The sequence below is a fragment of the Rhinolophus sinicus genome, chromosome 15 (genome assembly GCF_057876585.1).
Source record: "Rhinolophus sinicus isolate RSI-liver-muscle chromosome 15, RSI-T2T, whole genome shotgun sequence".
Lineage (NCBI taxonomy): Eukaryota > Metazoa > Chordata > Mammalia > Chiroptera > Rhinolophidae > Rhinolophus > Rhinolophus sinicus.
Window position 1 is genome coordinate 32,967,085 of NC_142515.1, and position 21,265 is coordinate 32,988,349.

General features: G+C 42.1%; 1 protein-coding gene and 1 pseudogene across 2 annotated transcripts in view; one reads left to right on the forward strand and one right to left on the reverse strand.

Annotated features, from left to right (window-relative positions):
- Nucleotides 1-1,011: 1,011 nt before the first annotated feature.
- PAPSS2 (3'-phosphoadenosine 5'-phosphosulfate synthase 2) overlaps nucleotides 1,012-21,265 on the reverse strand; it is a 69,342-nt gene continuing 49,088 nt past the window's right edge. The window contains exons 8-13 of one of the 2 annotated variants that reach the window (XM_019738771.3): nucleotides 17,265-17,279; nucleotides 12,642-12,847; nucleotides 7,040-7,175; nucleotides 4,931-5,199; nucleotides 3,683-3,912; nucleotides 1,012-2,882 (exon numbers count right to left, since the gene is read on the reverse strand). In XM_019738771.3, the coding sequence (XP_019594330.1) occupies nucleotides 2,741-2,882; nucleotides 3,683-3,912; nucleotides 4,931-5,199; nucleotides 7,040-7,175; nucleotides 12,642-12,847; nucleotides 17,265-17,279 (998 nt within the window). In that variant the 3' untranslated portion in view covers nucleotides 1,012-2,740. The remainder of the gene's footprint in view (nucleotides 2,883-3,682; nucleotides 3,913-4,930; nucleotides 5,200-7,039; nucleotides 7,176-12,641; nucleotides 12,848-17,264; nucleotides 17,280-21,265) is intronic. The other variant, XM_019738780.3, reaches the window with a different exon arrangement.
- On the forward strand, nucleotides 7,734-7,848 carry LOC141572980 (U6atac minor spliceosomal RNA; annotated as a pseudogene).

The window sequence follows — 21,265 nt, forward strand, 5'->3', positions numbered from 1 at the left end:
ATTATCTGACCGAATCATTGACGTATGTCTTTCCTGGATTTTTTCACACTGCCCTGTACAGTGTGGCATACTCTGTCAGCACCACTTATATCTTCATGTACTTACACATTTCCTGCCCTACTTTGTCCTAATTGTCAAGAGGGGTCAGCAAGTAAGGATCTGGGGAGAATGAGGGAGGGGCAACAAGTGGTAGCTCTGAGTTGGCTATTATACCCATTTTATTTGGAGTGAGGACAAGTAGCAAAAAAAATTTTATTAGGTCGTTAGGACAGAAGGAGGCAGGGACGCAAACCAGAACTACAGGCCTACCTGAAGGCCAATGAAATTAGGGGCAGAAACAGGTATCTTTTCTGCATACAAAAGTAACAACTGCTGAGATTAGTGGAGGTAATGGGAGTTGTTGCCAAACCAACCAACAAATAAAAAACCCACAATTGCTTCCAGCCCTGCTGGTTAAACTCTTTTTTTTAAATAAATTTTTATTTTCATTTATTTATTTTTTTTATTGGGGAATATTGGGGAACAGTGTGTTCTTCCAGGACCCATCAGCTCCATGTTAAGTCGTTTTCAATCTAGTTGTGGAGGGTGCAGTTCACTGGCCCATGTGGGAATTGAACCGGCAACCTTGTTAAGAGCTCACAGTCTAACCAACTGAGGCATCCAGCTGCCCCCTGCTGCTTAAACTCTTTGGGGCACTTTCAGAAAAGAGGGGCAAGTTAGAAAAAAGGAAAAAGGTCAGATCCTCATGCAGTGAAATCTAGGGGAGCGGTCCCTGAGGAATCCAGTCACTGTAATACTAAAAATATCACTGTAATACTTGGCTGAGATCATGTGTCATTCACATGTGTCATTCACATTTATTTGCCCTTATTCATGAATAAGGGCAAACAGCCTCTTAATTATGGTCTGAAAGAGTTGCTGCTGTTTCTCTCCAATTACATGAAGTCACAAAGCCATCAACAGTCACATGTTCAACACACACTCAGTGGTACAGGCAGGAAAGACTCAGCCTTCATTTTGAGAAATTTATTAAAATAAGAACAAGCATCAGTTGTATATACAAATAGTCATTTGCACTGTGTGATACTAGAGCAGAAGAGCAGTTTTAAATATATTTTAAAAATCACAAAATATATTGGTTAAGGCACTACATCCTGTCTCATATTTTTAATATTATAAATATGCTGTTTTTTAAAAAGGCAATAGTGAGTAGTACCTCTGATCAAATGAATCTAGGCATATACTATCAAAGACAATTACACTTTGCTGTGGCCATTGTATATTATTTACTCTCTAAAGAACTTTCATTAGCAAAGATTAGCATTAAAAACAAAAAAACTGAATGTTTTTTTAAAAATCACAGTTTTCTCTTTCCAGTTTTAGTCTCTTCCAGAGAGACCTATGTACAAAAGGTACTGTTTCTTCATATGTCCCTTAGCACAAGGAATTAGGCATAAAGTACAAAAGCTTGCCTCCCAGGAAGGAAAGCCATCAGGGGTTGGATATCTCAGAATAGCATGAGTCTTTGGAAGAAGTATTTATTTCAACTGCAGTAAAATCATCCGGTTTTAGAAAACTGGACTTTTCAGCATCTATGAAGACTGCTTTGTAAGTGCACTCTATTCAAGGAGCTTCATTAAGCATTTGGGGGACGCCAGCTCCTGTGTTGTGCAGTGTAGACAGAGCACCAGCCTAGGAGCTGTGGCCTGGGTGCTCGTTCAGTGCCACCAGGACTTCCTAAGGCGGCCAGTTTTGTGTTTTTGTTGCAGTGCTCAGCAGCTCCAAGCTTGTGCTTGTGCATCGTCTCAGTTTGGTCACCAGTCAGATGAAAGGGTTGGATCTGATGTTTTCTGTGGTCTTTTCCAGTTCTAGCTGCTGGCTAGTCTGATGGTGTAAGTGGGTTCTGGTTACAGCTGCTGCTGCTGCAGTCAGCCGGCACAGTCTCTTCATAGGACACAATGACCACAGCAAAGAGGAGAGAAAGTAACTTTCCACAACATTGCCAGATTGTCTGAGCCCTGGGTGTAAATCTTTCATCAAAGCACTCTACGCTATTTAATGAAAAGTCACCATTCGACTAGTTATATGATTCACAGAAGTGCATTATTAAGACTTATCTTATTAGACAATATAACTTTGGTGGCAGAAGTAGGTTGCATAGACCTCTGAGATTAAATTCACATTTTCACACATTTGGTTTCTCCAATCAGGTCATACTTCAGCATATGAGAGACTGGGCAATAAGGCTCTGTACAGGCATGAGACAAAATGTCAGGAAGAATCTTGACATAAGCCACATCATTCAGGGTGAGAAATCTTTTTTTTTTTTTTTTTCAATTTTATAGAAGAGGCTGCTCTTCTGATTTATTTTACTGCTGGTATATGACATGGGGAGAGAGCACGCTGGCAAGACTTAAGCTGGAAAATATGCTTTACTTTTTGGCAAGTAAACTAGACACATGGTCAAAGCTTTAAGAAATCTTGGACCTACCCGCTCAGATGCTGTAGAGAACACAACAAATAGCATTCTGAAATGATAGCAATATTGCTTTTACCTGCTAAGCTTTGGACTTCAGTTTGACTTTTTTATGTATATATTGAAATTGACTTTAAATTTTTACCTCATTATAAAACCCTAAAATCAACCATTGAGAATCAATTGGATACAAAGCATCTAATCACAAAAATAGAAAAGAGAATCATAGAACACTTCAGAAAGAATCTCTGGAGCCAAGGGCATTTAGCTGTTCTTCTCCAGGGACCTGTAATAATCTGTCAGGACTTTCCATGCTTTGGGGGCCATGAAGCCGTCTGGGGGATTTTCTCCTTCCCGGGCCAACTTCCTCATACGAGTTCCTGAGATGAAGTCAAACTCGGTGTGCCTGTCAGAGGGTAGCAACAAAGAATTCTGCGTAGGTAAATAACATCTACCTTGAAGATTCCTGGAGTTGGGTTATAGGTTCTTATTACTTTCTTTTTTTCTGTAAAATGCTGCATCTTCTAAAATGGCAATTTGCTAAATCTTCAGTTCAGTAAAGGAACTTGCAGAAGGGGAAATAATGGCAGCTATATGTTCAATACTTAACTGTGTACCTAATCTGTTCATGGGAAGTCTCTTCTGTTGCTCTTCCTTACTATGAGCTCAGCGTGGTGAGTGTGCCATAAATACTCATTGAATTCTTTTTCCTTGTTGACTTTTTTTCGCTTAAAGTGCCAAGCACTCAGTTCATGCTCAAGGATGTATGTTAAAAATTATATATTTATGGCCATCTTCTACATGGAAGGGGCTGTGCTACCGTGTTTCCCCGAAAATAAGACCTAGCCAGACAATCAGCTCTAATGTGTCTTTTGGAGCAAAAATTAATATAAGACCCGGTCTTATTTTACTATAATATAAGGCTGGGTATAATATAATATAATACCGGGTCTTATATTAATTTTTGCTCCAAAAGATGCATTAGAGCTGATTGTCCGGCTAGGTCTTATTTTTGATGAAACGGGGTATAACCTTAGGGAACACAAAACGTGTGAAACCAGATCATGGTCTTCAAGAGACTCCTATTCTAATGAGGAGCATGTGGAGAGGCACTGGAGAGTTTTCCAAAGGCGCCCCAAATTTTTATTTGCCTCAATATCCCAGTTGTACAGATGTTGATTAAAGACTTTTCCTCTGAAAACCTACCTTTCTGGATCATAAAAGTCCATGGCTTTTTTGGCTTTGTTGTAAGCAGCCACTCGGAATGGAATGATTTCCACAGATGTGAGGCCAGGGGCCATGCTCAAGACCTTGCCCCCGTGAGTGGGTTCATACAGGTCTTTCTTGGTCTCAGGGTGGGGCATTCCTGCAGGGTCCCGGCCCACAATGTAGAAATTGGCCCCTGCAATCATCCGGGACCTGCAGTGCCACTGGACCTAGGAAACAGCACATAAGGGACATGTTGGTTATCACTGGCCAGTTCTGCAGGTCCCTATTGATAGAGACACCTTTATGATGCGTTAAAAGTAATTCAGTGATGTGGGTCAACTGATAATTGCAAGGAAGCCAGTGAGGTGTCTAAGACTCCAGGCCCTCTTCTTCATCTGCTTGGTTATGTTCGGTAGGACAGCAGCTTTAAAGATAAGAAACCCCCTATCTTAGAACCTGAAGTTATATTTCCGAATCTCTCCAAACAGGCTAGCCAACCAGGAACACTGGGATCTTACTGTTTTACAGAACTGTGAATTTTACTTTTCAGTTCCTCCCTGTTCTGAATAAATCACAGCTTAAAGGGAATTGCAAACTCCACTATCTCTTACCTGCCTGCCAATAATGAGCTAATTACCTTTCATATGCAGACATGGATTCCAGTAGAGAGGAGAGCTAGGGACCTGGAACTTTGATCTGGTTGAAGGGAATTAATTTATTAAACTCAGTTTGGGGCATTCCAAAGGGTTGAGACCCTTTCAATTCATCATACTTCCTGCAAACTTGTTCAAATCCACTACACTGGTGGTGCAGGGGACAAAGAAACTCTCTGTTTGATAGGCTCACTGTGCGATGAAAGGGAGATAGTAAGCATTTAAAGACATGCTCTCCGTGAGCTTCTAATGTAGCTCTCAGAGCACAGAGAATCACTAAGTAACTGGAACTGCAGAAATTGAATATTAGTTTCAATACAACTTGCCTTATCACCCAGTTAAGTTGCATTATCTACCTCATTCACACGCCAACTTCTATATTCTCAAAGCCAGTGTATAATAGAGTGGATTTGACATTTGTAGGCTTTTTATAAGCAGTAAATGGAAATATAATTAAGTTGGATAAAGAAGAGAGACTAGAAGATTTCAGAATGTGCACATGACTTAGGGTCCCAGAGACACATTTGCTCTTCTAAGTAAAGTTTGAGCCTACACTTCTGAGTCCCATCTCCCAGCTCAGGGAACCGCTCACCTCTGTGGGGCCAGCGTATAACATGGGAGATGGGAAGATGGCGACAATGGTTGACTTGGGATCCAGGACCCCTTCCTCAAGCACAGCTGCGTGCTGCTTCATCCGCCAGTCCAGAGGCACGTCGTCGTCCTTTGTCCAGCCACCCAGAGGGTGGAGCAGGAGGACGGGGTGCTTGTAGCCCCTCTCCAGGAGCCGGCGGCGGGTGTCCTGCATCAACAGGGCATGGCCATTGTGGACAGGATTGCGCAACTGGAAGGCAAACACCGCATCTGGGAAAGGAAAACAAAAGCCAAGGTCAAAAAATGTAGGTCGCTTGTCTGCAAGAACAGAAAGAAAAGATGCAACTGTGTATGTTTCTTGTTCTGTGCGTTCATATATCCACTTGCTTTTGATAATCAGCTGGAGAATCTACCTGGGTCATTAGGTGCTATTCCAAAGGTAGCAAGCAATATCAGATTGCTTAGACAGGGACAGGACATGGAGCAGAAGCCCTCGAGGGAAAGCCTGACTCAGAAATGAAAACATTTGTTGCCAGGACCTTTCCTACAAACCCAGGCTTAGGCTGGGGGCCGCATTCATCAGTCCTCTTGTAGCCTGCTCCAGCCTCACTTTCCTAGGGGGGTAAGTAATGATGAGGAACATTTTCTGGGGCCCTTGCAAGGTCTCAACAATCTAAAGATGTAAAAGAGTCCATCGGAAGTGGCCCCGGCAGAGGCGGGTGCTATAACGCTGTGGCCTCCGGACTTCGCATCTCAAGGCAGGGACAGGACCAACCCCTTTCTCTGCCACACCTGGAAGGCCCCACGGTCACTCATTCTGGGCGGCTGTCACCGCAGCCCGGAGGCGGGACCAGTCCTTTTGTAGACAGGGTGCTATCGTGAGCAGCCCCTCCTAGGAGCTTGTAGGTCTTAAGCGGGAAACGCCATCCCCTACCATGACCTGCAGAAATACACCTACAGACTCACAGAAAAGATGACCAGCAGAGGGAAAGAGCCAGACACCTTGCAGAGGGCATTCCCCAAGTAGCCCCTCAAGCAAGAGGCACGCGGTGTCAGTCACCAGGCACTTACTGTGCGCCCACTGAATAGCAGGACTGTGCAAGCTGTGGGACTAGACGACAGTCCTGCCCTCAGGGATCTCATATAGTCTTCCGGGGAACACTGCCGTAAAGAGAGGATTACAGCCACGTGATAAAGGAGGAGGCTCCTATTGGCCCTTGCCACAAATGGAGCTGCTAAGATGAGCAGCTCCTACACCCATAAGGGACTTGGGCCTGTCAGAGGAACTTCTGTGAGGGGCCCAGGGACACTGGGCTGGTGGTTCCAAGGCCTTTGAAATAACAGCAAAACCATAGCAGTGGAAACATTCGAATCTGTTCTCAGGTCTCAGGTTCTCCACTGCACCCTGACCACCACCACCCACCCACCTAACCTCACACACAGGGTGAAGGTCTGTGAGGATCCTGCCTATCCTAGAAAGGGACCCTCGCAGAAGTTCTGGCACATAGTACAGGTTCAATAAATACTTGTTGACTAAATTAAAAAATTATAAAAGATATTTCATCTTTACTGTATGGAAATCTTCAAAACTACTTCACTTTGTGGTGGATTTCTGAGAGCTTTCATTTTTATTTCTGGTTCTGAAATAATATATATCCATTATGGAAAATTTGGGAAATATGAAAAAGCCCCAAATGGAATATAAAAATCATCCATAATCCTATCAGTACTTTTCCTCTCTTTTTCAAAATATGTAAAGGGAAAATCTTCCCTTCCCCTTGGTCCAACTCCATCCCCAAGATGTCAGCTGCTGTCATCAGAGACCCTGCTATACATACAAATAGGTGAGGGTTTTAAAAACAATTATTGTTCTGCAATTTGCTTTTTCACTTAATAAATATACTTTGTGTATCTTTCTGTATCAGTGTATATTTTTAACTGACAAATTCCAGTATATGGATGTAGTTCAACTTTATAAACTGCTTTCCCTATCAATAGAAGAGGTTTCCAGCTTTTTAAAACTATAAACATGCTGTTTCTGATATCCTTAACTCTGTCATCAGAGGGTGGTAAGGAATATTAACAAATGCATTACAGCCAGCCTACATACCAGCATTCATTTCTTTAAATTTCTGTTTGAGCTCTAGAGGTGTCAGGCGGTACTGGTCCAACCCATCATTCCACCTTATCCTTTCCAGTACCTGAAGGTCTCCACCAACCAGCCAATCCCCACTTTCCATCACCATCTAGAAAGACAATTATTAAAGTTGTTAGTGATTAATATTGATTTCTATTTATCTGAAAAATTTTCTTCTTGTGGATCAATCATGGTTTACTATTGAAGAACTGCCTTCAAGCTTCAAACTTTTTGGTCTCTCAACTCCTTTATACTCTTAAAAATTATTGAGAAGTCCTGAAGAGCTTTTGTTTTTGTGGGTTATAGCTATCATTTTCCATATTAGAAATTAGAACTGAGAAACAAAATAGACCCAGAGGGCTGTCACAAGGCCAAGTCTAGAAAGAGGAGGAGTGGTTGGCTGCAGGCCAAGAGCCGACTCTCTACCATATTGTGGTGTAAAACCAAGATGTTTGAATTTGAAATTGGCCTTCCAGATTCTTATCAAGGCATAGTTGTCCAAGTAGAAGGACAGAAAATATTTTAACTTACATTTATTATTTAGATATGTAACTTTTAAAGATGGTATATGGGCTTCAGTTTGTATTTCTAGCCTGGGACCCATAAATATTAGGTGTGAGACTTGTGTGAAGAATGGTTCAAAATAATGAAAAAGAAAACCACAATAGTTTGGATGAAAGATTAGCACTCCCCTTGACAAGGATGGAAGAGGCCCTGGGTCCTGAAAATACACATGGTTAAGGCATTGTCACCTTCTTCGTGTCATCTAACCATTGTTTTTACCTTGTACATCTTAAACTTACCTAACGTTATATGTCAATTATGTCTCAGTAAACCTACAAAAAAACGTGACAACCTTTGTTTTTCTATAAACTTAAATATGTTCCAAATGATGTTGCAGTGCAATCGGTTACAACTTAGAGCAAATGTCTCTCCTCAATCATGGAGACAAACATTATAAAAAGTCTTATTCTTCAGTTAAATAATGGTTTCACAACCCTTTGTCTGATCAAATTCTATAACTGCCTTTTGCACTAAGGACAACGTGGCCACCTGAAATGTCAGCAGAAGAGAGGAAGGCAAATATAGGAGAGAGACAGCTGATTGATTTCAAACAGCTAGTCAGAAGACACCAACGTGGTGATGGCTTTCCTCTGGCTCACATTCCCTGTCATGGCCAGATGTTGGGATTTACAATGGCTTGCATTTCATAGGGGTTCAGGGAATGGGGAATTAGAAATGAGCCATGGTTCTCAACATGGCAATTTCGCCTCACCTGGTGACATTTGACAATATCTGAAGACAACTTTGATTATCACGACTGTGGTGAGAGAGGGTGTGCTATTGGCATGTAGTGTGTAGAGGCCAGGGGTGCTACTAAATATCCTGCATTGCATAGTACAGCCTCCACAACGAAGAATCATCAGCCCAAATGTCAGTAGTGTTGTGGTTGAGAACCCCTGGGTAGACAGAGATTGTGCAAGGGATTTGGTTATGGTTTTATGAACTCTGTGCTGCTTTCTAAACTTTGTGCTCAGAAGAGTCACTTAAATAGAATACTGTCAAATATCTATACCTTTACATTTTCTTTCTCCTTACTGCTCAGAGTTAGACTACAGATAAAATTTTGGAAGATTTAAGATCCCTGATAGTGTAGCAATTCATTGTAGATGCTAAGGGACCACCCTATACTGGTTCTACTGGAAAAAGGAAATATTGAACTGATTTCGTTCACTACCTAGCCTCAAAATGTGTCTGTTTGAAAAGCAATGTTGAAACTATGCTATTGGACTTACTGGGCTAGCGCAGGAAAAGGGGCACCTCTCTCTTCAAGGTGATTCATCTGTCCCAACACTGTGGGTCCAGCTATCAGGAAGAGAGGGCTAGTGGTTCTGCCTAATTTCCCAGGACTTCGCAGCTTACAAGTCCCTACCTCCTGCCAAAGACAGGCAAGGGACCACAGCTAGAGGACAGAACTGGACACACAGAGGAATGAGGAACAGGCTTTAAGGGAGTCTGGGGAAGTAATGAAAGCGGACTGGGGCTCGAAATCATAGATAACAGGAATGCAAAAAGGAGAGGAGGAGCTCAAACACGAGGATGAAGGCTAAGAAAGCTACGGTGAATTGGCTCAAAGGGCAAGAAGAGGAAAACTTGAAAGAAACAAGCTGGAGAGGAAGAGGGAATGTGCCAATCAGAGAGGAGCAGCTGAGGGCAGGAAAGGGCAGAGGTCAGAATGAAAAGGGGGAGAGGAGAGAATGGAACAGAAGGGAAGAAATGGTGCGTTCAGGAAAATAAGGTTATTATTAAAAAGTTCAGAGAACAGAATTGAGAAGAAAAACTAACGTGCTACAAGTCAAGAATATAGATTCATTTCTGTGACAGCTATCATAGTCCTGGAATTCTGTAGCTGTAAGGAACATGTAGATCATGTGGACCTGATGCTCTCATTTTCAGATGAGAAGGTGGTTTTACAGAGGGGAGTAGCAGAGTTCAGGTACACAGAGTTCAAGCTGTCAGCCTGGACCCAATTCTAGGATTCCTCCAAACCAGGCTCTTCTTCCCACCGCACCCACTGCCTCTCATCCGTGGTCTCCATGCTGATGTTTCAGCATTTCCTTCAGAGGGATCTTGCATTCATCCTCCATCCAGGCAGCACTTATTAGATACCAGGTCCTGGGCTTGCTGCAGAGGATGTGACAGTGAACAAAACAGATCAAGATGGGGTCCTTGAACCCATGGTTTGGAAGTCTGAGTGGATTAACAAAAGAGTAAATGGGTAACAATACTGTGGGGCAGGTGTGGACAGCCAGACCTCTAGGTCATAAGAGTAAGCCAAATTCTTAAAAGGGAAAGGAGTAACAAATAAGGTGAGGAGGCAGGGGTGGAAGGCACGGTGTCCTAGGTTGAGAGACTAGCAGGTGTAACAGGACGAGAGGGTGGCATCAGACCTGCTGAGAATGACTGGAGGACAGAACATGTGGAGTGGTGCTGGTGAGAAGTGCTATGATGAGCTCATGTCTTTACAAAGAGTTCCCAGATGAAGCTTGGACACTTCCCTCTAGCTGAAGGATGGAGAAAGGATCACAGAGGAGTAAGGCAAGAGGGAAGAAATGAAATGTTTTGGCACAAGAAGAAGTGAATCAATTCAAGCAATAGCTAGAAGGCAGAAGCATCAGGACTTGCTGATTGAATGAATGAACAAAGGAGAAGAAAGAAGGTGGACATCCAGGTTTTGGACATGGCCAAGATTTAGATGGAGGAGCTGTCCAATGGGCTCGGGGACGTAGGAAAGGGAATGGGTCTGGGGAGAGGTTGTGCATGTGGAGTGTGAGGTGCTTACAGGATACGTCCAGGTGGAGCCATACAAGATAGAGATCCGGATAATTATCCAATGCAGTGGTTCTCACCCTTCCTAGTACATAAGCATCACAGGGAACTTTAAACTCCCAACATCCAGAACTGACCCCAAGACAATTAAAATCTGTGAGGGTGGGATCCAGTCTTGGTTAATTTTTTAGGCTCCCCAGGTGATTCTGTTGACTTAATTGATCATGTGGTCTTCACTGCAGAGCTAAAGGGAAGTCATATTCTGTTTTCTTTGTTTCTACATCTGTAAAGTGGGAGTGATGATTCTTAGTTACTTCGCAACAGCATTGTGAGAAATAATTACTGTTTGGAAAAGCTTTGAGAGCCATGGATGAAAAGCAACAGTCCTCCTCCACTCATATGTTTTACGTGTCACCCATTCCTTCTCATGATTTCACATGTGATCATGTCACACGGTTTCATGTTAGTGACTCCAGAGAGAGGGTTGGGACGACTGGAATGGAAGGTCAAAGTCACTTCGGTGCAGAACTATGCAACAGAAGCAGACCATTTCCTTGGTAATTTTGACCATTTTCCATGCAAATGTCACTCCCAGTGCCACATGAAAATACAAAAAGGACCTAATAGTACAGAGTCACCGACTCTGTTGTCAAGGCCACAGGTCACCCCAACACTCTCTCTGGCCTCTAAGAAATTCTGAGCTCCAAATGCCAGCACATGTTGCAAGACAAGATGAAAAGAAATAATTGCTTAAGATTTTGTTTGTTTGGATTCTTTTTTAGTGCTAATCATTTATACATGGATGTTAGGCCCAAAGAATGGACATATCTGAGCTTGCATGATGAAAAGCAACTCTTATTGAGGTCACTGAGTGAAGATAAGCCCCAAACCTATATGATTATGATCAGGCAAAGAATGAAACAGGCATGATTAAGGCCCAGAACACAATTCCTCAAATAGCTCTCAGTCCTATGTCCAGCAGTTTCAAGGACACTCTGCCAGCCTGTTGGAGAGAAACTGTTCAGATGACTTTGAGCTGGATATGCTTTAAGATTAAAGATGTTTATCTTCAGGGTGGATGGTTGGGTCCAGTAAATGAAAAGCAGCTTCGCTGCCAATTGACCTCTTGTATCAGAGGCTGCCACCAGCGGCCTTGAAAAAGCCCTGCCTATCTTGCAACAGTTCACAACTGGGACAAATAAAATAAAACAAAATGTAAATTTGCCCAGCAGATTCAGGCAGGTTTATTTAAATGTTCATTTTGCAGGGTCTCAGGGCTGAAAGATCTTGGAGTTATTTTGACGCTGGACCCTTCCTTTTTTAAATAAAGAAGCTGAGGTCCAGTGAGCAGATGTACTTTTTAGAGATTCCTGGGCTTCATTGGGCTCTCTATTCCTGTGAACTTTCTGAAAATTAGTTATCCCATCTAGGGAATTAGACAAGTCACATCAGCAGTCTACATCTTCTTTTATTTCAATTCTAATGCTCTAATCTTGGATGAGGGACAGGTTTTGCATTCAGTGTTACATATTTTTCTTTATGGGAAATGAACCACATCTAGCAATTCCATAATACCCTCCACTCCCACCCCATCAAGAAAACAATTAGAAATCGTGAAGGAATCCGAGGAGTTTTAATCTGTTTTGCCTTTAGGCAGGATAGACTTGAAATGAGCCTAATCAGATGAACACATTTTTCAAACCAAAAAATATCCACTGATTAAAATGTGATATCTTCCCCTCTGGAAACTATGCCGCTAGCTATACTGATTTTGTTTACTAAAAGGATGTTATTGACCGCTACCCCTCCCTGGCCGCAGAGCATGAACTCTGAGCCTTTTTCCAGTGGTTGGTTGGACCCATTCAGTTTGAAGAAACTGACTTCCCTTGTGAATTTTCAAGCTGGACAGGGCTGCAAGGTCTGGCTGGGGTTTTGTGCATAGTTGCAGCTACGCCTGATGCTAGACTAAATTATCTACTTGGTCCAACTGTTTCCCATTTAGCTAAAGGACCCAGACATCACAGGATCCAAGGACACAAGAGATCATTCAGACCAGCCCTTGAAATAAAGACGTGCCTTTGCCCCTTTCTACAAAGATCTCCCAAGGCAAAACCTCCGTGAGAAATGCATTCTTCCATCTAACCCCCCGTTTTTCTAAGTCCTTTGTGAAGGAATGAAAAAAGAATTATTTTTGCCCTGAGTTGAAAGAGACCAAGAAAGCCTCTCCAAAGGTTTTGCAACTTACTTTGATATGGGGATGTTTTGCACATGTTGTCCCCCACACACGGGAGCAACGCTCCTTTTTTCTGTGTTCATAGAATTCGGGGTCTTGTAAGATAGCCACCATCCGTCCACCATGTGTCAGGACAAACTTGCTGCATCCTTCCAGCCGCAACTTGTCATCCGTAGAGACAGGCAGTACGATAGGGATGCTCATGTTGATCACTCCATCTGTAGAAAGAGCCACATGGGGCATGAATAGGGGACACAAGGTGTCCTGACCTATCAGGATGAATCAGTGTGCACAGTGTCCCTTCCAGACATTTCCTGCAACAGGCAGGAAGCCCTAAATCCACAGGGTTGTGTTGGCTGCATCAGTTTCTCTAGAGTTTATGATGAGAAGTCCTTTAGGGCCTTCTCAAAGCAGAAGATGGGGCATTTGTGAAAAGTAGGCTGGGTTTCAAATCATGGAGGTGGCTTCAGGAGTTTGGGGGACCAGAAGGAGGTGTCTCCCTTCTGGGTTCCCTTTTTAAAGCTTGGTCCTGACTTCCATGCACTAGGAAGCCTCAAGTCTTTAAACCCCCAATTAAATAAAAATAAAGGTTGGCAAAACAAAAACCGCTAGTCTTTCTTGGAAATGAAGCTTGTTCCAATGTTGGAAATCGTATGATCTGTTTAGGCTCTAGTGGCACTACCAACACACTGAATTGAAAAAGAACGGAAAAAAAATCAGACAATTGATATTAACCAGCAGAGCCGTAGGCTACCATGTGCCACCATGGATGGCCGGTGGCCAGCGTGAGTGGCCGGCAGTCATCGTGAGTGGCCGGTAGTCATCGTGAGTGGGCGGCAGCTGGGGAGAGCGGCCGTGAGACACCGTGAGCAGTCAACCGACGACTGGCGACCGAATGCCTCAGATGGGGGTAGCACAAGGCTCATAATACCAGCATGGGCCAGAGAGCTGTGTCCTACACACTAGACTGAGAAACAATGGCTTGAACTGGAGGGGGGACGCAGAAGAAAGGGGGGGGAAATTAACCAGCAGAACCTTAAATAAGCAGTACTCCTGATGTTGTTTGTTTACTGTGGTCCACGCACAGCACCTTTAAATTTTTTTGAAAAAAACTTACCTGAGAATCACAAGTCTCGCTAGCTCCACTACAACTGAGAACCATTCATCAAAAACCATGGTGGAGTGAAAACAACATCAAGCTGATTTACTAAAGCCCATGTACTTTCTTTAGAGAGTGAGCACCTCTCCCCTTTATGCTGAGTCTCTTACTTTAAAAGGTATGTAAGTAAACTGGTTGTTCTGGCTTCTTAGCGTGCAACACAATGAATTGGAAGGTCAGGAATGTGGTGTTCAGACAATTTATGTTTTGAGCTGCAAGAAATGTCAAATAACAGTTTGACCATAAAGGAAGAGGCTGGAAAACTAATTAAAAAGAGACGTAGAAACTGTGATGGTCAGTTTTGTGTGTCAACTTGGCTAGGCCACAGTACCCAGATATTTGGTCAAACATTATTCTGGATTTCAAACGTTTCTCTGAAGGTATTTTTAGATGAGATGAACATTTAAGTCAGTAGATGCTGAGTAAAGCAGATTGCCCTCCGTGATGTGGTGGGCCTCATCAGTTGAAGGCCTTAATAGACAAAGACTGACCTCCCAGGAAGAGGAGGAATTCTGCTGGCAGACCACCTTTGGACTTGAATTGTAAGTCTTCCCTGGGTTGACTGCCTGCCAACCTACCCTATAGATTTTGGACTTGCCAAATCTTCACAATTGCATGAATCAATTCCTTAAAATCAATCTCTCTCTCTCTCTCTCTCTCTCTCTCTCTCTCTCTCTCTCTCTCTCTCCCTCTTTCCCTCCCTCCCTCCCTCCCTCCTTCCCTCCCTCCCTCCCTCCCTCCTTCCTTCTCTCCCTATCGTTTCTCTGGAGAACCTTCACTAATACAGAAACTGAAAATACAGTCATGGGGTGTCTCTTAGTGAGGGGCCAACCATCCCACTGGCCACCCTTACATTAGAACTCAGCTAAATAAGTGGCATAACTAATGATGAGGAAGTCATTTTTTAGAGTTTTCTTATGTTTAACATATTCTTTCTTTTGAGTGAATAAGAATTTGGTTTTTTTTAGAAGAACATTTTTATAAATGTTTCTAGATAAGATGGTTAAAAGGTGCAGTTGTGTTTTTTTGTGTGTGTGTTTTTTAGTTTGGGGCTTAAAAGGATCCAGTGTGGCTCCCTGTAAACATCTAATTACTTAATGGAGCCAGATAATGCAAAAGAAATTACACAGTTGTTTTCCGCCTTTGGTAATGGTGCCCTAACATCCTAAAGAATATAACCAGTCTCTCAGTTGTACTTACAGGTTAAGAAAATGGGGCACATATTTAAGTGTATTACACTAAAGAATATTAAGGAGATTTTTAGGGAGTTCCCAAGTTCAACACTCAGGAGGAAATGAAAGGAAGGTGAATGAAGAAAACATTGAACTCCAGAAGAAAAAAATGCAGTTACTTATGGATTTGAGGAAACGTACCATAGCTTATTGAAGTCTTTTAAACCTAAATTTAAAAATCCAACATTCAGAATGCCTCTGATAGAGTTAAGGATTTTAGTTCTGTTTTTTTGGAGGAAAAACACTCCCTCTAGTAGCTAGGAAAACAAAATCTCCAGGCATCTCACTTTGCATCTTTTAAACACTCTCCAAAAGTTACTAGAACGTAAAGAATGTCACAGGATATAGACAGCAACTGCCAGCAATACAGAAATCCTATCATAAAATCTTGTAACCTGTTCTAGGGACCCTTATAAGGCCCCAGGACGATAACTGCACAGGAAGTACTGGATTTGGGCATTCAAATAACTCCTTGGTTTCAAAGTTCACGGGCAATAAGAGCAGGCCAAGCCCTGTGCTGAGAACAACTCACAGTCAGGTGTTTTCCCACTGACTACCTGTGTCATTCACCTCTGTGCTCAGTGTCCTCACTTGAAAACTGAGATAATAAATAATATGTATTTTCCTAAGTTGCTGAGAAGAGGCTACAAAGTACCACTGTAGTGGAGGTTTATGGTGAAAGATAATTAACCCCACCAAATAGTCTAATTGAGAAAAAGGAGGTGAGGCTAGCAATAACACCTTCAAAGGAGACTGATGATCTAGTTAGAAATCATGTTTTCTGCGGATTGTGGATTGCTGACAACACTGCTTATAAAGAGGACTTGACCAAAGTAAAGTAAAACAAAATGCAAAACAAAAGGTGGGCAGGAGGCTGAAGGAAACCTAGCTATGCGTGCCGTGGTGTCTTCCCTTCATTATTCTGGGTTGAAATACAAGGAATACTCCACTTTCCTGTTGCAGTCGCCTCCTTCAGTCCACTAGGTCCCTGCCCTGTGTAGCCTCTGATCCACCTTCATCTTGGCCTTGAGTGAAAAATCCAAACTGAGGGACCAGCACTCCCTGACAAGATTGCCAAAGTACGGGAGCGACCCTGTGGGAGGTTATGAAAAGGAGCTCTATGAAGTAATAAGGCCAACTGAGCTCATAGACCTGTAGCTACAACTCCATACAGGTGTAAGCAGATTTACTGTGGTTTCCCTAGTATCTTTATCTACTTTTCTAATAGAAAAACTTATCCAACAATTTAACTCTGTGCTGAAACATCCTCCACGGCTTTTCACATTGACTGGGGCCTTCAGCCTTGTTCCATCATATGCGTAAGCTCTGCTGGGAACCACCTTGGTTATTTTATTGCAGTAGATCTCATTTCGGAAAAGAGCACTGTGGGTTTTTTTTGGTTTTGTTTTTGTTTGTTTTTAAGCCGTGGTTAGCCTAACGCATAACTTCATGTTCAGTTGAATAACTTTGCTTTTGCTTTAAATCATTGTCAAGACTTTTGTTTTAATCTTGTAGATCTGCTTATGGTTGTTTGGGGCTGTTTCTATACAAAACCTAAATTTCTTTTTATTGCTTACCTAGGCATTTTAAAAGAAAAATAACAATGATGAAAACAATACCAAAGATGAATGATATTTTCAGTATTTTACCTTTTCATTCTGATACAGCACAGTTTACAGTCACAGCAAGTGTGTTTATTCCCAGTTCTATTACCATCAATCATGATAGCTTGACATTAAATTCATGCATAATCACATATCACAAACAAATGAAGTATAATCATCCACAATTCAACCAGGTGCATCCACTTTAAATTGCATCTAAAATTGATTTACCCTTCAGCAATTAAAAAACGTTTCATACGTGCAATAGAAAAAAATAATTTCCAGATTTATGAAATTAAGTGAGGACCAACACTCAGTATAAGTAATTGGCACAGAGGATCATAAACTTTTAAAATCTCAGGAACAAAATGTGCAACAACAATTTAGAAATGAGTTTACTTTTGTCAGCCAAATGCAACATTATGAACCACAGCTGAATCTGACCCAGAAATGTCCTGTTATTTGGATTCCAGTCAACAGAAGAATGTAGCCTTATTCTAGAATAACAGAATCTGGTTGGATCATGAACTGTTAGTAGTAATTTCATCTGGATTTTTTCAGTTAGGTTCTTAACCATTTCTAGTTCATATAATTTATCTACTTATAATAATTTAACTACTTGGGAAGTTAAAGTACATACCAGGAAGGACCACGCCTAGAGAAACACAAACACAGGTAAGAAACACATTTTCAGCTCTCCACCAAGATAATCTTTAAGCAATAATCTCAAGGAACACATTCCTATTATGAAACTTCACACATACAACATATAAATTTACTGAGCTCTTTGCTACTGCTAATTTAAAAAATTTAGACTATATGATAGCAAAAACCCGGTGAGACCAGATTTGTATTGAATATTATTCAATACAATCCAAAAGCATTATTTCAGATGATTATCTTGTTTTAAAGATAATTTTAACATATGTCAGTGGCCCCTTCAACTTCACAAAGAAGTTGTCTCTTGCAAATATGTGGTGGTTTAACTACTGCAAACAGTTACAAACCAGGCTTTGGGAGAAGGTACAGAAGCAAACTGCTCTAGAACATCTGAAAATCCTAGATGTTTAGAGGACACGAAAGTATGCTCAGCAGAACAAACACAAACGCTCGGGCCTGGGTAACCTGGATTTGAATCTAGACTTCAAGTGAGTTAATCTTTCCAATACTTATTTCCTCATAGGGGCATCTTCACAGCGGTGTTATCCATATTAAATGTGACATCCTATGTCAACAGCCATGGTCAGAACACATTAAGTGCTGAATAAATGCTGATGGTATATAAAGAAAGCTCTCAAGCCCTGTCTTGAAAAGTCAGAGCCTCGGAAGACTTACCTTTAAATAATCAAGTCTCACAAGGCTGCCATGTCCTGACCCTACTTGGGGTCCATCAGTGAAGAACATAAACTTGAAGTTCCATTTTTAAATTTAGATGTGACATGTATGATAGAGGCTGTGTGACAACCTCAAAACTATATATCCAGTGAGAAATAAAATGATAGAATACTGACATGAAAGTAGGTTTTCAAATAACTCATACTATACAATTATCAGAAAGACTAAAGAATGACTTTTGTTTTGTTTTTTCCTTTTGCTTTTGGACTGAATAGACTGAGATATAAGTTTGTTTTTTGTTTTTCTTTTAATTTGGGGGAAATGTGAACCTTTGAGAGAATTAAAGCCAACAAAATATTTATAGGAGATATGGTCAGAATAAACCAATATTACCTATAGATTAAGAAATTTGCACTTGTTTACAGAAATTATTTCAAATTTTCAATGGTGATGACTCAAACTTTCATGAATTGGTTAAAATTAAATGATATCCATATGAATGATACCGTGGCCAATCTTCTGATATGTAAATAATAACTTTTGGGAATTTAACTCTATCTACTTAGACCACAAGCCATCAAACCAGGCTGTGCATGCGACTCATGCTGTGGTACAGGGCAGTGTGTCAGCTGGCTTCCTCCAGATGCCCCGAGGGCTGCTGTGCAGGTGGGAGGGAGGCTGTGTCTACCCCTTCTACAGGACTAGTTCTGTTTTCTTCTGCTGTATCTATTGCCTCAGATTTCATTGAAATAAAGAGTTATCTGGCTTGAAAAAAAAAAAAATCGACAATCACTCATGTGGTGGAAAGAACCTCCCGGACTAGGCTTCAGAAGATGAACTCTACTGCCTGCCCTGGGGAGCTCACACCTGCCTTCATTAACACTCTATCGCCAACAGCTAGAACAAACCCTGGTTTATGAGGCTACTCAATAAATATCTGTTGGCTCGCTGATGAATATCTTATCTGTGCTACTTCCAAACTGATGCACTTTAAGCCTCTTCAAGGCTTCACTTTCCTCTGATTGTATGCACTGGGGGTTGTTATTGTAGAAAACATTTACTATTGGACCACATATTCTTTTCAACTTTCAACACACCAATGAGGTAGGCACTGTTATTAACATCCCTGTTTTACAGATGAGGGAACTGACGCCCAGGCCGTTTAAATAGTTTCCCCAGGTTCGTAGCTAACCACTGGCCTCCGAACACAGACAGTTTGGCCCCACAGCTCACATCTTATCCACTATGTATTCTGTCTCTACTGAGGTAGAAGTGGGCAGCACAGTTTATCCCTGGTATCCATTTTTACTAATTGATTTCCATAGGAGTTGGGAGGCTTCTGGAGGGTGAGAGTCTTAAATCCTGACTACAGTCGGGGTGATGTAGTCATAACACGCATGGCCAGTGGACTCCGGTTGCAGGGGTAGGTGGTGGAGCTAGCAGAGAATTCCCCACAGGGCTAAAGGAGCCTTTGCAGAGAGTCCCGGAAACAGGCCCTACAGGTTGGAAGGGGGTAATGTTTATGGAGACAGCATGACGTCTGGTCTTGACACCCCATGCCCCACCACATAGCTACACTGCCCGCCACAGGAGAATAAACGGATGTGCACAGCTTACAAGAGTTGTTTCACTCAACTGTCTAATACGGGGACTCAAGCAACCTGCTCAGAGTCCTCAACTGAAGTGAACACAGAGGAAGGGTACATTCTCCTTCCCACTTGAGAAAGGGAAGCCCTGTACCCACAGCCCTGTGGGTACAAGGACTTTAGAGGCAGGAATGAATGAATGGCTGCAGAGACACACAAACCCACATGGCACGTGGTGTGTGGCTATGGGCCTGACTCGGGAACATAGGATACACCCCTTGGAAATTCCCACAGACCTTTGTGTATGAGCAGGTAGGGGTTGGAAACTAGTGGGATTCAAGTATTAATGGGAAAGTCACCTCATTCATATCCCCAGATTGGTGGGCTTGTGGGGGGAAAATACCTGGATCATATGGAAAGAGGGAGCAATAATAAGTAAGTACATCACCCACTTCATGGTAGTGAGACCCAAATAAGCTAAAGGACAGCAGCGTGTTTTGCAAATTGAAGAACACCATAAAATGAAATGGAAATGGTGCAAGAGGGAGTGAGATTTTTCTTAAATTCACCGGATGGATTATCTACATTAGCTGTTCATCTTTTCAGATCATAGACTCCTTTAAGAATTGATCAAAACCTATGAACTCTTAACCCTGGAAAATGACCCTTTTCTCTCCCCTTCTTAAACACAAACTATTTTACCTACGCTAGGATTTTTTTTTTTTTTGGTCCCCATGCCCAGAAGTCCTAGACCCCAAGTTAAGAACCCTTGGTTTCTATTAACATTGACCTCTGCAACCACAACCACCACCCTGGTATTTTCCCTTAAGGAACAAACACCAGTAAAAGGTTACAGCACTGTGTCTGGAATAAATTCCTCACTTTCAATGTAGCTTGCTTTTCTTCTGGCCACAGCTCTGGTTTGGATGCTCACGGTCAACCTCTTGTTCAAGACATTTACTTGATGCAGCCTGTGTTCGGCATGTGTCAAAATGAAGACATCAAGGTAAACGTGAGCCTTTCTTGCACAAACAACCTGGCCTATTCACTTCCATCGAAAAGGACATCAGGAGAGCAGCTTGGTCTGGAAAGAGCACTGGGCCAGAAGTCAGGAGAGTCTGGTCTCTAGTACGGGACCCCTCTAGTACGGGACCCCAATGGTATGAACTTGAGCAAAGCACTTAACCTGAAGTCAGTTTCCTTATCTGTAAAGTGGGATAAAAATACTTTCCTGTCTTCTAGGGCTTTCGTGAGGATCAAATGAAATAATGCCTGAGAAAATGCTTTGAAAACAGAGACGTGCTGTACAGATAAAAGCATGACTATTATTAAGGCAAGCTAGAAGTAAATCAAGTGTTTTTTGAAATGTTATCTAATCTGAGAAATGAAGGCCTCAGGTTGTGGGGCATTATCAGTCATGGCTGATAAAGAGGAATAAGGGGAGAGGGCCTATTTTGACCAAAGTCTTTTCTGAACTCTGATTTGGGCTTCATGCCTCATTCCCCAAGCAGAGACACAAGCCCAGAGCATGAACATCATTCCCAAGAAAGAACATCTGATTTGATTTTTCTTTCTAAACGGTTTGGAGCCCTGCTCAGTGTTATGAATCCAGTGTGACTCTTCCACCACCCTTCCCACTTATCAGCCATTCCCCCAAGGTCTTGAAACAGACAAGTTCCCTTGGACAAGCTCAGGCAGTTCTGGAAAGGAAATGATCCTA